The 17,308-nt window shown below is 39.4% G+C and overlaps 2 protein-coding genes across 2 annotated transcripts; both read left to right on the plus strand.

The window, feature by feature from the left end:
- Window positions 1–2,375: 2,375 nt before the first annotated feature.
- oprk1 (opioid receptor, kappa 1) lies at window positions 2,376–6,576 on the plus strand. The gene is made up of 3 exons (XM_061045035.1): window positions 2,376–3,393; window positions 4,155–4,507; window positions 5,475–6,576. Exons 1-3 carry the CDS (start codon window positions 3,155–3,157, stop codon window positions 6,014–6,016), a joined length of 1,134 nt encoding a protein of 377 aa, XP_060901018.1. The 5' UTR covers window positions 2,376–3,154; the 3' UTR covers window positions 6,017–6,576.
- A 4,135-nt stretch (window positions 6,577–10,711) lies between these two features.
- chmp5a (charged multivesicular body protein 5a) lies at window positions 10,712–15,833 on the plus strand. The gene is made up of 8 exons (XM_061045036.1): window positions 10,712–10,886; window positions 11,250–11,354; window positions 11,440–11,486; window positions 12,083–12,176; window positions 12,452–12,523; window positions 13,460–13,568; window positions 14,092–14,207; window positions 15,382–15,833. Exons 1-8 carry the CDS (start codon window positions 10,818–10,820, stop codon window positions 15,430–15,432), a joined length of 663 nt encoding a protein of 220 aa, XP_060901019.1. The 5' UTR covers window positions 10,712–10,817; the 3' UTR covers window positions 15,433–15,833.
- Window positions 15,834–17,308: the final 1,475 nt, after the last annotated feature.

The raw sequence follows: 17,308 nt of genomic DNA on the forward strand, positions 1-17,308 counted from the left end.
ATAAGAAATCGGTCCGGTTTAGCTCAAGGCATGCAAAATCTCTCTCTCTCTCTCTCTCTCTCTCTCTCTCTCTCTCTCTCTCTCTCACTCTCTTTCTCTTCCCCATATTTCTGTTCAGCTTCACTACTACAGTTAAATCAAGACAAAATCTTAAAAAATATCATCTTTAAATGAAAGCATCACATGCTTTTTTTTTTTTGGTATAGACTGGAGGAGAATTATGGTGACTTAATATAACACAGATCTGCAGAGCCCCTCCAGACTCAATGAATTAATATCCCAAACTTACCATTAAACCATGCTCCCAACAAAACTCCAGGTTCAGAGATATTTTGATTTCAGTTTCTCGGTTTAAACCATTCAGACATAAAAATCATTGCTGGGGTGCCGAAAGCCTAGCGTTTAGATCGTGCACCACATATGCAGAGGCTATAGTCCTCATGGGTTTGAATCCGACCTCAGCCCTTTGCTGCTGTTGTCCCCCACTCTCACCTCCCAGTACTTCCTGTCTCTCTACAGATGTTGTATCCAATAAAGGCAAAAATACCCAAAACATATCTTTAAAAAATAAATAAACTCATTGCTTTACCATACATACACATACCTACAAGTTCCTGACAATGGAGACACCTCCATCTGCTGATGGAGATTGAGTTTATATACAGTAATAAAGCAGTCAGTCTGTGTCTGTTCCTGCACAGTGGAGTGAATAACCTTGTGTAATGTGAAAGGGATTAGCTCTGGAGAAAAACACACAGAGACTCTTCTGTACCCAGCTGTTGGAGCATTTGATCATCTCTCAGCTCATTGTTTTGGTTTTGCAACCCCCAAACTTTACAGTTTTAATTTTCAGGGGTTTATGTTTTGCCCACTGAGAAACAGCTAAATGTACATTTAACATCTTCTTTGAGTGAAATGTTTAGATTATGCAAAGATGCACTGGACAGGTAGTGTTTCTCCATGTGTAAAATGTTAGCGGGCAATAAGTTGACAATTTAGTTGCAAGTCTTTTCTTTTTTGCCCTGTTGGAGAGAGCTTGTTTAATCTTGAAAAGCTGCTGGGAAATCAAGGCAGCTCCTTCTCTTGTTGATGCCAAATGGCAATGAATGTTCAGGATACTCCACAGGGAACTAACAATGAATGCTGAAAACCTTGACAGTTTTTTTTAATCCAGGAGGATAAATGAAAAACACCAAAAGATGAGACAGAAAAACCCACGGCTTGTTGTAGAATCCTATGGGGAACGTTTTTTTTACTCATTGTTCCTGCAGGTAGAAAATGAGAAAGCTCTAATATGGTGACCCCTCTCTCCATCGTGAAAGCATTCATTCGAGCCTTTCACAGGATATAGATGACACCTCGGGTGATTATGCAAAGGGCAGTTAAATGGAGAAAAAAAAAAGCCTCTGTTTTTGACCTCATCAAGGGAAGGTTACGCAGCAAACATCCCCTCTCCTTTTCTTCAACTCACATAAAACGATCTGTTTCAAGTGATACTGATAGTACACAAACATATCTACTGATTGGGGTTAAAGGTAAACACGGCAATCACATTGCTCCTCCATCGCAGCTCTTATAAGACGAAAGACATGATTCAACCTTTAATTTCATCCCGTTTAGCTCTCTCAGTGGAGTTTGTATCACATATTTGTAACTATCAAGGCCATCTCACAGAGCCAAGCTGCTCTTGACAATAGCAACACACCTACAAAAGGCTTTGTCACTCAAGCAACACCTGGCCATGATGGGTCTCTAAGCAACCAGCGTTACTGCACCAAAGGAGGGAGAGGAAACAGCAGCCCCTTAATGACTCCCTGTCTCAAATCAGTTGGGGGGAGAAATAAAGGGTTAGGGGTGGAAAATCCTGTAATTTCTGACAACCAGGGTGTCATTTTTTATATAATTAAATCTCTCTTCTTTATCTTGAGCACTTATTGCAGCCTCAATTGGGGCTTTTGGAAGAATTAACTATTCATTTGGGTTTTTAAAGCAGTGGCCGAATTAGGATTGATAAAATACAGAAAGTGTGTTCTGTTTGATCCCGCAGGCATAATGGGAAATTATTTATATATTTTTTAAAAGTCTCCTCTTCTTTCTTGCAGGAAAATCCTATTGTGACAAATGTCAAAAATAAATCAGATTAAAAGGTTCTTGGCAATTTTAGTTTGAAGGCATGAAGAAAGGCCCCTAAATTAAAGTTTCTTTCTGTCCGGTGCTGCTGTCATGTTCACATGCAATCATTTGAAGGTTGCTGTTAAGTGTTCTTCTTACTTCTTCAACATCTGAGAGAGAGCTAGAGAGAGAGAGAGAGAGAGAGAGAGAGAGAGAGATAGCAGACTCTGTATGTTTGCATTGCACAGGCAGATCTCAAAGGAGTTGCTAGGGAACATATAATGAAGCAGAGATGGAAATTTTAACATTTTAAGAGAAATTTGTGGAGGTATTGCAGCAAAATAGCTTTAACTTTTCTACGGGCAATTAATGAGCTTATGGGAATGAAAAAGGTTGTTTAAATGTTTAAATAAGCAACCAGGTGGTTCAGTGCGATGGTGCATTTGACCAGAAATATTTGAGAAAATACATAAATCTAAAAGAAGCGTTTAATATATTAACAAAATATATTTTTTACTTGGCCTGGCATGTAGTCAGGGTCAGAACCGTTTTGCCGGCTTGATCCTGTCACATCTGTTGCCTCAGCCTCTGATGTCACTGAATGAGCAGTGCGGGCTTCCAGTGCGCACCTTCGGGGACGCAGCGGTGCCACAGACAGTCAATTCTTTGCTCGAAACCTTTTGTTTCTCCCCAAATTCCTGCATCCGCATTTCAACCTGTGGCTAGGCACCTATAAAGAAACTCCTCTTTTGTGTTGCTGCGTTTAGATGAACTTTTTGGAAGCAGAAAAACAAGTGAGGTGGCGTTAGGCTGAGGTGATGGTGTCCTTGAGCGCGGGCTGTTGCGCTCTGCTTTTTAACTAGAGACCAATATTCTGCGTTAAAGGAGACATTTCCGTTTCGTTTATTTTTTGCAGCAGTCGTTTGATCTCAGCTGTGTTTATCGATATCAGTGTCAGCTGAGCTGTCAGTCCTTGTCCAGCAGCAGCAGCAGCAGCAGCAGCAGTTCGGTCGGTCGGTGCAGGTAGAAGCGGTTCGGCACCATGGACAGCTCCGTGGTGCACATCTACAAAGAGGACAGGTGTCCCCCAGGACAGCCAGAGGAGTGCATACCAAACTTCACCTGGCAACCCGGACTGTCGGACGTCTTCAACTACACTCCCAACGGCACCTGGGACGCCGAGCCCATGTCGCCCCTCATCCCCATCATCGTGGCGGTGTACTCCGTAGTGTTTGTGGTGGGCTTGGCGGGCAACTGTTTGGTGATGTATGTCATCATTAGGTAAGTTCACACCTTTTAAATGTGTTTTTAATCAAAGTCAAGTCGTTCCCTTAAGTGGAAAACATGTACGATTAGGCTATAGCTGAGAGAACAACAGGAAATTAATTGTATTTTAATTTGTGAACATCCGAGGTTAATAGCAGTGAAATTGCTCCATGAGAGTGTTTGTTCATCTGCTGTCGTGAATGTAATGAGTTTAGGGTCACTTGTAGGGCTATAAATAAGAATAGTCCGTGACGCTGAAGCATAAAAAACGAAGTGCAGTCGAACTTCTGTTCTTTCCATGTTTTCTTGTGCCTCTGCAATGCTCAGCAGTTGTTTTTCTCTGTACACTGAATCTTGAAGGCAGCACCATGAGCTACTTTTAGGAAAAGTGCAGGTTTGCAGTGATTGTAATGTCATTCATCTCTTTGTTTCACTACATTTGAGGTTCAGTTCAAAGCTTCATGAAGGTCTTTTCCTTTTAAGTAAATGTGAAAGATCAGCCGTGGTTCGATTTATTTTTAAAGCTTTGTATTAATCACGGGATCGTGTCGAAAAAGTTGAAGTTAAAGAGCCTCCCTTTGGTTATTGTGTGTGCTTAAGTGAATCTGTTTAGTGAAAGAGCTGAGCACCTTAGTAAACAATCCTTATCTCAAAAAGTGATTCAGTTGACCTTGCTCTTCTTCTGAAGGATTAAAACAACAACAAACTAAAAGTGGTGAACAAAACAAACAATCAATCAAATCCATCCATCCTCTTCATGTCTGCCTCCGCAACAGATACACCAAGATGAAAACAGCCACCAACATCTACATCTTCAACCTGGCCGTGGCCGACGCTCTGGTCACCACCACCATGCCCTTCCAGAGCACCGACTATCTGCTCAGCTCCTGGCCGTTCGGCGAGGTGGCATGCAAGGTCTTCATCTCCATCGACTACTACAACATGTTCACCAGCATCTTTACCCTGACCATGATGAGCGTGGACCGCTACGTGGCCGTGTGCCACCCGATCAAGGCCCTGGATTTCCGCACGCCCGTCAAGGCCAAGCTCATCAACGTGATCATCTGGGTGCTGTCGTCTGCCGCCGGGGTTCCTGCCATGATTCTGGGCAGCACAAAATCCAACAATGGTACCTCCTGCTGCAATAAATATACACCTCTGAGCACTGTGACTTCACCTGAGATGTTTAACAGAAGTTACGTGTTTCTGTTTTTGATGTGTGTCTATTATTGAGACAAAAGATCGTCTGTCTTATATGCAATTTTAAACTTTAAAACGTCCTCACCTTGTTTTATCTCAATTGCCGCAGGAAGCTTCCTGGAATTCTTGAAAGAGGATGTTCTGTTGGTTGACAAGAGCCTACATTACAGACACTCGACAGGATAAAGCTAGAGCGGGAATTATTGGTTCACATAGGTTGAGAAAAGAGATTGAAATGTTCCTCTTTTTCAGGGACAGACTGAGAGATCGTGTGTGTTCACGACGGGCCTCTATACAATAAGAGAGATCTGACATTAGGGTTTATCAGCTTTTCAGTCTGTCAGCTGACTACTGGGTTGGTGTGTCAGTTTTACTGCACACTTCGGATTCTGGCTGATTTATCTTTACAACTGTTGGATGTGTTTTGACTAAATCTTTACAGGCATCCATGGCTCTCAAAGGATGAATCCTAGGGCACGCATGAGGCTGACTGTTTGTCAAATGTCTTCCCAACTGTTGGATGGATTTCCATGGAATACGATGAATTTCTATAACCGCTTAACTTTTTGGCACAACTGCACTTTGAAATACTACCAATGAGGAAACTTCAATTTGGCCTATTTCCTCGTAACTGTAAAAGCATCCTACATAGCTGAAGTGTTAAAATGCTAAAACACCTAACACTGTACACATACTAATATATATCGAACATGATGTCAGCAACAGGTTTGCATTGTCATTGTGAGTACATAAGCCACCAGCAAACATTCAAATTTAGAGTTACTCTCAATGCTAAAAGTGCATTTGTTAGCATGAAAGAAGTCTGTAGTTTTGTTGGTTTTCCCATAATTCCGTGTGACTGACTGAAATCCTTCCTGCTAACTCTGTTCGAACAGGGACTACAGAGTGTGCTCTACAGTTCCCTGAACCCTACATCTACTGGGACACCCTGATGAAGATCTGTGTCTTCATCTTTGCCTTCGTAGCGCCCGTCATAATCATCACTGTCTGCTACACTCTGATGGTCATGCGGCTGAAGAGCGTGCGCCTGCTCTCCGGCTCGCGAGAAAAGGACCGCAACCTGCGTCGGATCACGCGCCTCGTCTTGGTGGTGGTCGCCGTCTTTGTGGTGTGCTGGACCCCCATCCACATCTTCATCTTGATCAAGGCCTTGTCGGCCAACGTGCCCGAGACCACCGCTGTCATGGCCGCTTACTTCTTTTGCGTGGCGCTAGGTTACACCAACAGTAGCCTCAACCCCATCCTCTACGCTTTCCTCGACGAGAACTTCAAGAGGTGCTTCAGGGACTTCTGCTGCCCCGGAGCCAGGAGACACGGGGACTGTCAGGGGGTGAGTCGAGTGAGGAGCACCCTGCGAGACCACTCGTGTCCCACAGAAGGTCGAGGAGACACCATGAGGCAGGCCAGGCCGGTATGACTAGCCATGGACACGTCCTCTATGCCCTACCAGGGCTGGGAGGACTCCAACGATCTGGGCTTGACTCAAATCACCACTGCTATCTGAGGGCGGGGCCACAGAAAGGACTAGATTTTTAAATGTATTCAGCATGTTGGTCAGAGAATCAGAAGAATTTGTTGACTGAAGAATAATTTAGTTATATTCAGAACTTTTCTAATTAAGACTAATCCCATTATAAAAACCCCAAACCATCCAACAATGTGTCCTACACACCAATGTTACCTGTGTAGCCAAAACCGTATGAGATTATTCTGACATTGTTGTTGAGAAATACATCAAAATGTAAATGAGTCGTACGGTTGGAGTGGATGACGTGATACTTCAAAAGGAAGCTGTGTCTGACTGGAGTCAATCCCTCGACTTTAACCTGCTGCTCTTTGACTTAGACCTCTTAATGTGTAACTCTCCGCCACATTAACTAATCCCCAACAGATACAAAATGTACTTGTTTGAGAAATATCTGCAAGAATCTACAGTAACAAAGTGCTTGAAAAATAACTTTATACTAAACAAGGTGTAGAGAATGTAGATTAACCCCTAATACGAAAATATAATATATATATATATATATATATATATTATATATAATATAATATTTCAAGTATGATTCACAAGTGTTTAACCCTCTGAAAGTATTTCCTCTTTGATCGAGTCGGCCATTTTGCTACGCCATTTTTTACTATAGCGTTTTTAACAGTACACAGAACAGAAGAACAACCGCGGCCACCCGTACGTTCGCGCTTTGAATGGCAGGGTTGTAAAATAGAACCTGACCACTAGATGGCTCTAAATCCTGGACACGAGACCTCTAGAATGAAGCTCAGCTCACAGGCCCGTGAGACAGTTAATATTTTTAATTAAGTACATCAAGGCCTCTGCCAGAAAAATATAAAATGTATAAAAATGTATAAACCTCTTATATGGTTGATGTGTAAAATACATTTAAAAAATGATTTTATTGTGTTGTCCATATTAGTGTCAATAGGAGCCTTGTCAAGATAATGTGGAACTTTAGTCAGCAAAATGTATGCAAAGTATTTTATTATGTAGCTTAATCATATTTTGTTCACCTGACCTGCAACATGTCCTTAATATAATTCACATGTGTATATTTTATAAAGCAGAATGTACAGTAGTTGTCCCTGATGGGGAACAAGCAGCATTGTGAGCATTGTTTTAAACTAATCGTGTTTACATTCATTGTAGTTTTGGTGCTTTGCTGTACTGTGACTTTGTGAATGGTCTTTATCTTTGAAGATTCTCTCTTTGGTAGCACCGTCATGTAGAATATCGAATAATCTCTCAGGGATCATCCTCTGAAATTCAACAAAAGATCAAAGTGTTTTCTCCTCGACAAGGCCTCAAAGTTTAAACATCAGACGTTTCTGTCAAAAGCTGAACTTTGAGCTTTAAGAAACCATTATTACATCTGACACTGCTCCACACTTTTTTTTTTTTTTTTACACATTTCCAGCTGTGAAGATTTTCATCTTTTGGAGCAGATGTAGACATAGAGTATAAACATGTATAGACATGTATAAAGTCATAAGGTCATGTTCTCACCTTGTCAAAACGCCGGCACCTGCGAAACAGGAAGGAGGACTCAAAGGCAACAGCCAACGAGCCAGTGAGACACTTTATCTACACAACAGGGCTTTTTGTGTTAGTTTTGAGCGTACATTTTTGCTCAACATGTAATCTTTACGGTTTTATTTAGACAATTTTTTTTACGTTTATTCCCGTGCAAATTTCTCTCTGTTAAAGAAAAAAAACAACTAATTTTTGTGACCTTTTTATAGTTTGGTTGTCAGAATTACTGTAGCTCTTATAGGACTCAACAAATCAACCGGAACTACCAAAAATACCAAAAGTAGATTTTATTTTTCTGGCTGCATAGCAAATCATTTACATATTTGCTTGTCTAGATCTGATACTGTTGTAGTAGTTATTGCTGAAAAGGATGTGCCTTGTTTTGTGTGCCTTATCTCTGGGCCCTTAACTTTTTTTTTCTCTAAATGATGACTCTGACCCATTTAAATGTAAATCTGGTCACAGCTTACTGCTTAAATTGTAGCATTGTTTTACAGTGAATGTATGTCTTACTAAGGAGATTCTACTTTAAGCTAGTTACACTATGTGTTTCAATTTCCTCTAATGCTGTTATTTAAGTGAGTAATACAGTTGTAATAAAATACATTATGATTTTCAGCCCAATGCTGAACAACATATTTATAAAGTGTTACATCGTAAGTTGATTTCATCTGTTGTATATTTAGCTGTAACTATGAGCTGTAAACGTCAAAACATGTTTCATGTAAGTGCAACTAAGTCACAATAAAGCTCTGAGATGTAAGATTGATGAAGAGAGCTTTATTTCTTTCCATGATGATGTCAAATGGGTTCAGTGGAAAAACAATTTGGCATAACATGACAGGATGGAGATTATAACCCGCCTCCCCAATGACTCATTTTCTTTCAATCCTTTATTCATTTTTTTCCAGTTCAGCCACAAAGTTAGTGTTTCCATGGTGAGTGCACGGACTGAAAGCAGGGACCCATGGCCTGTTGTACTAATTATGCGATATTACACATTGGTGGCCTTGCAGAGGAATTTGTATTTATTGCAAATGTATTAGTTGCTGCTATACTGTGGCTCTCTAGATCTTGGTTTACTTGTGTTATTGCCCAGGTTAAATGGATTATTTAGGGTGCGCTGGTGGCACAGTGGTTGGTGCACCCACCTCAAGTATGGAGGCTATGGTCCTCCAAGCGGGCGGCCCAGGTTCAAATCCGACCTGAGGCTCCTTTCCCACATGTCATTCCCCACTCTCTCTCTCTCCCTGATTTACGACTCTGTCCACTGTCTGTCCTATCTCTCCGATAAAGGCACAAAAAGCCAAAATAAAAATAATATATATATATATATATATCTCACAGCATATTTCTCTCTGCATTCAGACCTTATCAGTGCTAACTCTGCTCTGTTGCCTCCTCCAATATACAGACTTTACTGTGTTCTTAATAAATGTTATTATCAACTTTAGACCTGGTAATATGTAGTAGTCACTATTTTTTTGTGCTGCCCCCAAGTGGCCAAATATATTGGTATTAAAGCTTGATTAAATAATATATATATTATAGGTTTTAAGTTTGATAAAGATTCAAAGACTATGAAACACCATGTCTTTTTAAGTTTGGAGGACTCTGTTGGTTTAATGGACTTGTAAAATTGTAGTCGTGGAGACAAAGATGTGATCACTCACAGGCTGTCCAATTACATCAACTGACAACTGAGAAAGAAAGTGATGAAATAAAGCCAATTACTCTAATTATAGTCAATTAATTTTTTATGTACAAAAAAAAGAAGAGAAAAGAAAAAATATTCTCTGAAGTTATCATTCGTCATATACTTAGCCCTCTGTGCAGCAGCTGACAGGCCAAATGATGTGCAGGGATCCCCAGAGATTGAGATGGAAATTATATAAATCAGTCCTCTTGTGCAACGGTGAAGCCGTCAGCTATTATGATCACAATGCTTCAATTTCTTCCACCCTCTTTCCCTGTCTCTCAATACACGTTCATTAGCAAGCTTTTTTTTTACATTTAACAGGTTCAGTAAGAGCCTCTTGTGTCTAATAAGGCTCTAGTGGGAAAAAAAAAAAGAAAAAAGAAAAAAGACAAGGACTGTCAGTAGTCGCTACAGAAAATAAGGATAGAATGGGAGGATGGATTATGAATATATTTTAAAAGCATTTTCCTGTCCCTCTCAAAGAACCTGTTACGTTTAGATAAGATGTTCAGGGGATGAGGGGAGTACAACGATATGGCACATAACAGGAAATCTTGTATGCAGTTGGTAAGGCATTTACTAGTTCAAGCTTTGAAAGGATTTGACTCTTTTTTTGTAATTTTTTGTTATTAAATGTAATATATTTGTGCTTTAGATTGATTGTCGGGCAAAACAAAAAAAGTATCTCAATTGGTTTTGTGAAATGGAAAATGTTCAATACTTTTTGACATTTAGTAACAACAATCATTGTTATGCATCACTGTAACATCAGTACACAGATCTGATCCCCACTTTTGCTGCCTCTTGGCCAGGACTCCCTTGAAAAAGAGGTTTTTAATCTCAATGGGACTTTCCTGGATAAATAGAGGTTAAATAAAATAAAATTTAAAAAAAAGTGTTACTTATCATCTTGCCTAATCTTGTCCTGTTCATGTGTATGTAATGGTTCTGAGGATAAATCTCTTCCTACTGGAGGTTACAAGCATTCAAATGACCAATCTTGTTTTGTTTGCTTTCGTAGCTCATATATATATATATACATATATACTATATATGCATCTGTATTATATCAGTCTGATTCATGACTAGCAAAAGACCCCTCACAGGAGCTTAAAAATAAAAGACCTTAAATACTCCCTTAAGCGTTTCGAACAGAGTCAATAGAAGATAATTAAAAGCTCCATCTAATGTTACTATATTTGCATTGTAGAGGCTGATATGACAAAGACACTGTGGTGGGGACAAAAGCCTTTTTGACACATCTACAATCCCTCTGCTCGCCACACGGGGGCGGACGTGTATCACAACCCTGATTGGTCATGACGGTTTACGCCAGCCAATGGGAACCTCTTGCGTCTGTGCCGTTGCTTCCGGGTGTCTTCACTGTAGAAATCCTCTTGCAGTTGATGTTTGTGGTGTTTATTTCCTAAGGGCAGCTAATAGCTAAGCACCCTTAAATACGTTTATAAAATGAACAGAATATTCGGACGCGGGAAGCCGAAAGCGCCTCCTGCGAATCTGTCGGACTGCATCGGCAATGTGAGTAACTGCATTGTTGTTTGTGTCTTTATTATGGGACATAACGGTACGTTTACTGAGCTAACATGGCCACAAAAGGACAGTCTCACAACAACACTGTGAGTAGTTATCATACTGAAGATATTAAAGACTTTCCACTGATATAACCCCTTCTTGTTCTCGGATTTAGTTGAAAAAGATGCGTTTTTAAACCATAGCCGCCCTTTAGATTTTTTACACCCTCCAGCTATCTCCTCCTCTGTTTTCCTTTATCACACACACAACACAAACACAAACACAAACACACACACACACAGGCGACATGTGTGTGATCTTGCAGGGACACATGAAGTTATAATAAGTCTTAATGATTGATCTCCTCAGGTCGACGCGAGGGCGGAGTCCATAGATAAGAAGGTCGCCAGACTAGATGCCGAACTTGTCAAGTACAAGGATCAGATGAAGAAGATGAGGGACGGGCCCTCGAAGGTAACATCATCAGCCCTAATGATCAGAATAATGACGTCTCAACGGTGGCGTGTTATTTATTTATAACGTGTTTTTCACATTGCAGAATATGGTGAAACAGAAGGCAATGAGAGTCCTGAAGCAGAAGAGAATGTGAGTCCTGGTTCTGGTTCTGGTTCTGGTTCCTACATAGGTGGTAGCAGTCAAAGACATGAAAACTAAAGCCCTAACTGTGTAATGGCATGACTGATTCTAATAACCTAATGTAGCCCATCACACGATCTGTATCTACATGTACACGTATCTGAGCAATAATGTGTATCTAATAGAAATGTCTGCATGTAGTTACCTACAAACGATATCACCTTAACAGAACCCAATAAAAGAAAACATATTGCACTTAAAACACTAACATGAACTACAACATTTAAGCTATTAAGAATGCTTGCTTGTATTATAATACTCGCTGATAATTTGCCCTAAAATCTAGTATTGTTGGGGCACTACTAAGAGCTGAGTTAAACATTTATATACAGTTCTATGGGGATCCCATTAGATCTGTTTTTTTTTAGCCAATCTTTTGTAATTCATCTGGCCATTCATTCTGGAAAGCGTCTGATTGGGAGCATGACAATGAGCCCAAGCCGACTGCTAATGCTGTGAAGTCCTTGGAGAGAAAGGCTTTCAAACAGTACCGTTAAGCACATAAAAAAAATGTTCTGATACCAGCTGTGTTTTGTTCTGAACAGGTATGAAGGTCAAAGGGAGCAGCTGGCTCAGCAGTCTTTTAACATGGAGCAGGCCAACTACACAATCCAGACTCTGAAGGACACCAAAACAACAGTGAGAGCCACACTGCTTCACAAAAACACTTGTTGACTTTTCCATGCTAGTATATTAAACATCAACTCTAGATTCTTGTCATACGGTGCTATAAGAAGGGTTTTTTTTTCTGTGAGTGAACTCGATGCTTTTTGGTCAAACTATAAAAAAGTTTCTCCTCTCCTGACATGATCTCTATCAGCGTGATTCTTAGCCAGGTCAGCATTATGTCAAACAAGACACATTACAGACTATTACTAAACACCTCCTTCTGCAATGTATTTTTTTGTTCCCAGGTGGATGCCATGAAGATTGGTGCAAAAGAAATGAAAAGAGCTTACAAGGATGTCAAACTGGATCAGATTGATGTATGTTTGTTGTATGCCATGTCACTGTTTCTATTATCACTCAGTAACTATGTAGTGAAGGGTAAGGCAACACCACACATTCATACTCAGGACTAGTGTGTCACGGATCGCGAAAACGAAGAGGAGGACCCAGATGCAGGATTCACTAAAACTATTTATTCTTTAAACAAAAGGCAAACAAAATCTTACTTTCAAAAAATCCAACAAGAGAAGGCGCCACGGGTAAACTGACATGCAACAAAAGACACCGACAAACACATAAGGGAAGAAACACAGAGACTAGATAGACATGGGGTAATCAAACACAGGTGAGACTAATAACACAGGTGAAGACAATCAGGGCAAACACAATGGAGGGAAACACACAGAGGAAGGAATGAACACAAGAAACACTGAGGACAACTACAAAATAAAATACATAAAACACTGAAGACACACAGAACTCAAGAATGGACAAAACCCACTAGAACACAGAGAAACACTAAACACTGAAAATACAAAACTAAATAATGCCAAATCATGACATATTGTGTGTGTTTTTTTCTTTGTCGTGTGATGATGTACCCAGCACAGAGTATAGAATAAGGTCCACAAAATGTTAGAATCATCAGCATTACATCATTTCCCCCTCCTCTTCAATTGGTATAATCAACCTTTTTACACATGGTTTTTTAAATGTTTGTTGCAGTTTAAAATGTTCAGGTAGTTAATGCCACTCTTATTAAAAACACAGCTGCACAATTATTAAAGCCCTTGTTAAAGAATATGGCTTGATAAGCACATTTATTGGAGCAATGCTTTATAAAAAAGTTATTTTAACACTCAATGCAGACACACTGCTGGATTAGTCTCTCTTCGTTGTTGTTACATCATTATCACTCGGTTATACTCACTCTGAGAGATTTTGGACATTAAAAGTGTTTCTTGAACTTTCAGGATTTACAGGACCAGCTGGAGGACATGATGGAGGACGCCAACGAGGTACAAGAGGCCCTGAGCCGCAGCTATGGCACTCCAGAGATCGATGAGGACGACCTTGAAGCAGGTATTTTGAATTGACTTTCTCAGCAGGCCGCTTCATCGACAGAACATCTTAAAAAGGAAAAATAAACGCCAACATTTAAACAACAGAAAGAGTTCAATAATTAGGCTTTCAGCTTTTCAAAAAAAACATTTTGTTTTAATAATCTTATCATGACAATTTTTTCCTTGGCTTTTCATTTATGTTATTTCATATATAAAGTACTTTTAATAAGAGATAAAAATGTAAATCCTTTCCAGCAGTCAATAGTGACCAAAACATAACCAACAGTTAATTATATCAACAGAACAGGAAACCATAAAACTCTGTTTCTCTTCCTCCTGTGACCCTGCAGTGATATTGATTTATTGATAGATAGGACACAGTCTGTCATGATGGATAAATATGAGCTGCATCTTCTATATCTTGGCTTAAGGATGCATTGTTGTCTTTGAAATGCCACTTGGTTTTTTTTTCTGGAATCAAACAAAAAATAAAAAGCATCATTGTGTAGAGTACTTCATAGACAGTGAATCTGTGGTTTCAGAGCTGGATGCACTGGGCGATGAGCTGCTGCTGGACGATGACAGCTCCTACCTGGACGAGGCCTCAGCTGCCCCGTCTATCCCCGAGGGAATGCCCAGTGACAGCAAAACAAACAAGGTAACTGCAGAGCTGTGTGGAGCACGGCCGCGACTGTAAACCGACATTATACTAAAGAGAAAGAGTGGAGAATTACATCATTTAAAATACGGCCTTCAACAAAGGACTATAATAATTATCCATTCCATATAAATCAGATGAATCTATGAATGATTTAGAATCTCAGAAAATAGTGAAAATGTCCGTCCTAGTTTCTCACAGTCTAAGGTAACCTCTTCTCACAGAGTTTAAATGTAATGATTCAGCCTTATTTCCTTGAAAAAGTTTGTCAGATTGTGGGTGAAATGATGACTCATGTTAGCAGCTCTGTTGAAAATACCTGAAACTGAAATTCAAAATGATGATGCTCGGGTTTGAAATGTCTTCATGTTTTTTTAAATACTCCAAGAGAAGGTTTCCCCAACCTTTCAAGCAGCCACATGCTTGAGTTCTTTTTTTTTTCAACTATGTGAAAGTAAACAACAAGAATCTTCAAACTAATGATGGGTAATCACGTAATCGTCAAGCTTCTTGTCAAGGCAAAGATGTACCCTCCAGCTGATAGACGTGAAGTACTGGAGAAGCAGAAGAGGATTTTCTAGCACAACTTCAACAACTACCGAGGTGCTAGAAGGGCGTTAAGGCTTCATGCCGATGTGTCGGTCTAATAAAGTTAATAAAGTTGATCTTCATGGTGTTGCTGGAGCTTTTTGACCTCTATAGGCATAAAGTACAAATATAATGTAGCAGTTTATGTTCTAAAAAACTCAAGAGATAGTTTTTTCTTGGTTATGTTTTTGGGACATTTTTGCCTTTATTGGACAGGACAGAGAGACAGAGAGACAGGAATGCTGCTATGTTGGGAGGAGAGAGAGTGGGGGGGGGGGGGTGTGACATGCAGCAAAGGGCTGAGGTCGGATTCGAACCCACGGCCGCTGTGACAAGGCAACAGTCTCTGAACATGGGCCGCACGATATATAACAGCTGGGCTATCAAGCACCCCATTTAAGAGATTAGATTCCTCAATGAATCTACTTCATGCTGCTCTTGGTAGAAACTCCAAAAAGTATCTGACTGCATATTGATAATCAAAACCTTGTTTAACATGAACCAGCTCAGAGAATGATAATACTTGAGACGTAGGTGTGTTTGCTTGTGAACACACAAACTAAAAATGCTCTTCTTTTTTTTTCAGGACGGGGTTTTGGTGGATGAGTTTGGTCTGCCACAGATTCCTGCCACATAAACAAAGGACGGATCAGAACGACTGCACTTCAACTGAAAAACACTTTTATATGTAGAGGAACATTTATACATGCAGAAACCATTTGACCTGAGAACAACACGGTTTTGAATCCGTGTTTGGGTTGTGTATTGTTACCACTACCGTGCTAGCATGTGGCCTTGTAACATACTAACCTTTTTAAAAAAAAAGGAAACATTTTTCCCTCTTCCTCCTCCGGTCTAACACTCTCAAGTCTCACTCTGCAGCAGTGTTACTTAGCTATATTTATTTCATAGATTTGTGTGTTGTTTTAGTCATGAAGATTTTGTTTGAGTTATTTTTAAGTGAAGATGGTTTACACGGAGGCGGATCAAATGTCTGCAGGTTACATGAACTTTTCAAAATAAACTTGTTTCAATTAACCTTGTATTATTTATAACTCTCCTATACTTTCTTCTTTTTTTAGGGGTTTCATTTAGATTTGTTATTTGTCTTTTTTGATTCCTTGTTCTTTGAGATGTTGTAGATTTATCTTGCCGCTCAAATCTAAACAAGTGGACAACTATCACATTTTGTAGTTAAACGTGATATGTAAAGGTTAAACGGGTGTTAGATAATCTGGCATGGCAGCCTAAGGGAAATCCGTGTAGTGATCTAGTAGTTAAAACTGACGCACTTGCACATTTGCTCAACTTTTTTAAATTTTTTTATTCAAAGGAACTGTATTCCTTCCCTGTAAAACTGCCGTACCCGAGGTTTGCTGTGTGTCGGTTATTGTTCAAATATTCTCAACATGTTAAATATATATATATCACAGATTAAATAGAACTCAAAAAGTGGTCAGACTTTTGGGGTAAAATAATCTTATTAGCCTGTTGAGAGTAAGACAGGAGATGAACATGAGAGGTCCATAAAGGGTCAATTCTTCTAACATTGATTTCAGCTGTACTTTACGTTTAGAGCATATTATCAAGAGGAAGGTGGCAAGATTACATGTTTGAGCCATAAACTTCTAGATGTAAGCAGGCCGACATAACCCTTAAGCTCAAAGGTCAGCTGTGCCGAGCTTTAAATCTTCTGTTACCTTTTGACTCACCACAATATCTGTGTCATAAATCACAAAATATATTATTACATATTGTGTGTTGTTAGTCTTATTTATGTTATCAGTATAACTTTTCACTGCTACACAGTTTCATTGTCCTGAATCACAAAACGAAAAAGAACAAAAATTAAAGATGGACATTAAAACTAATTTCAGGATACTGTTCCAGTCTTCAGTTTATCCTCCAGTGTAACAATTATACTCTACAGAGGACTGGCTGGTTCGCCTGATGAAGATGAATCAGAGAAGTTGAATGTACTACAGAGATTAACATGGAGCACAAAAGAGTTCAGTTTTGATAGAGTTAATGACACACAAATAAAATAAAAAACAAACTTTCTTTAACTTGTTTTAAGTTAAGAATGAACTATATTTTACTCTTAAGAGCCAAGTAAGATAGGATAGTAGGAATATGACAAAAATATGTTATAAATTTCAAAACTTTGGACCTTTGTTGGCAGAACAGAGTGGGGGGTTACTGTTTAACAGGTTTGTTTTTTTATGCAGCTCCTGCATGTTATTTAAGACTGCTGTATGACAGCAATGTGTAAAGTGAGCAGTCCATACTTAAGACAGATGTTTTTCTGAACGACGTCAATATAAAAGATAACAAATTTAACTATAAACTATTTAGATACATTGCACTACAAGTCCCGACAGCAAACACTATGGGAATAATCACTTGACAACATCAATTGGGAACTGATATGGAGTCATTATCAATCAAATATTAATAATATAATAATATTAATTTATCCAATAAAATGCTTTCTAAAAAATACAGAAATTATA

The sequence above is a fragment of the Labrus mixtus genome, chromosome 8 (genome assembly GCF_963584025.1).
Source record: "Labrus mixtus chromosome 8, fLabMix1.1, whole genome shotgun sequence".
Lineage (NCBI taxonomy): Eukaryota > Metazoa > Chordata > Actinopteri > Labriformes > Labridae > Labrus > Labrus mixtus.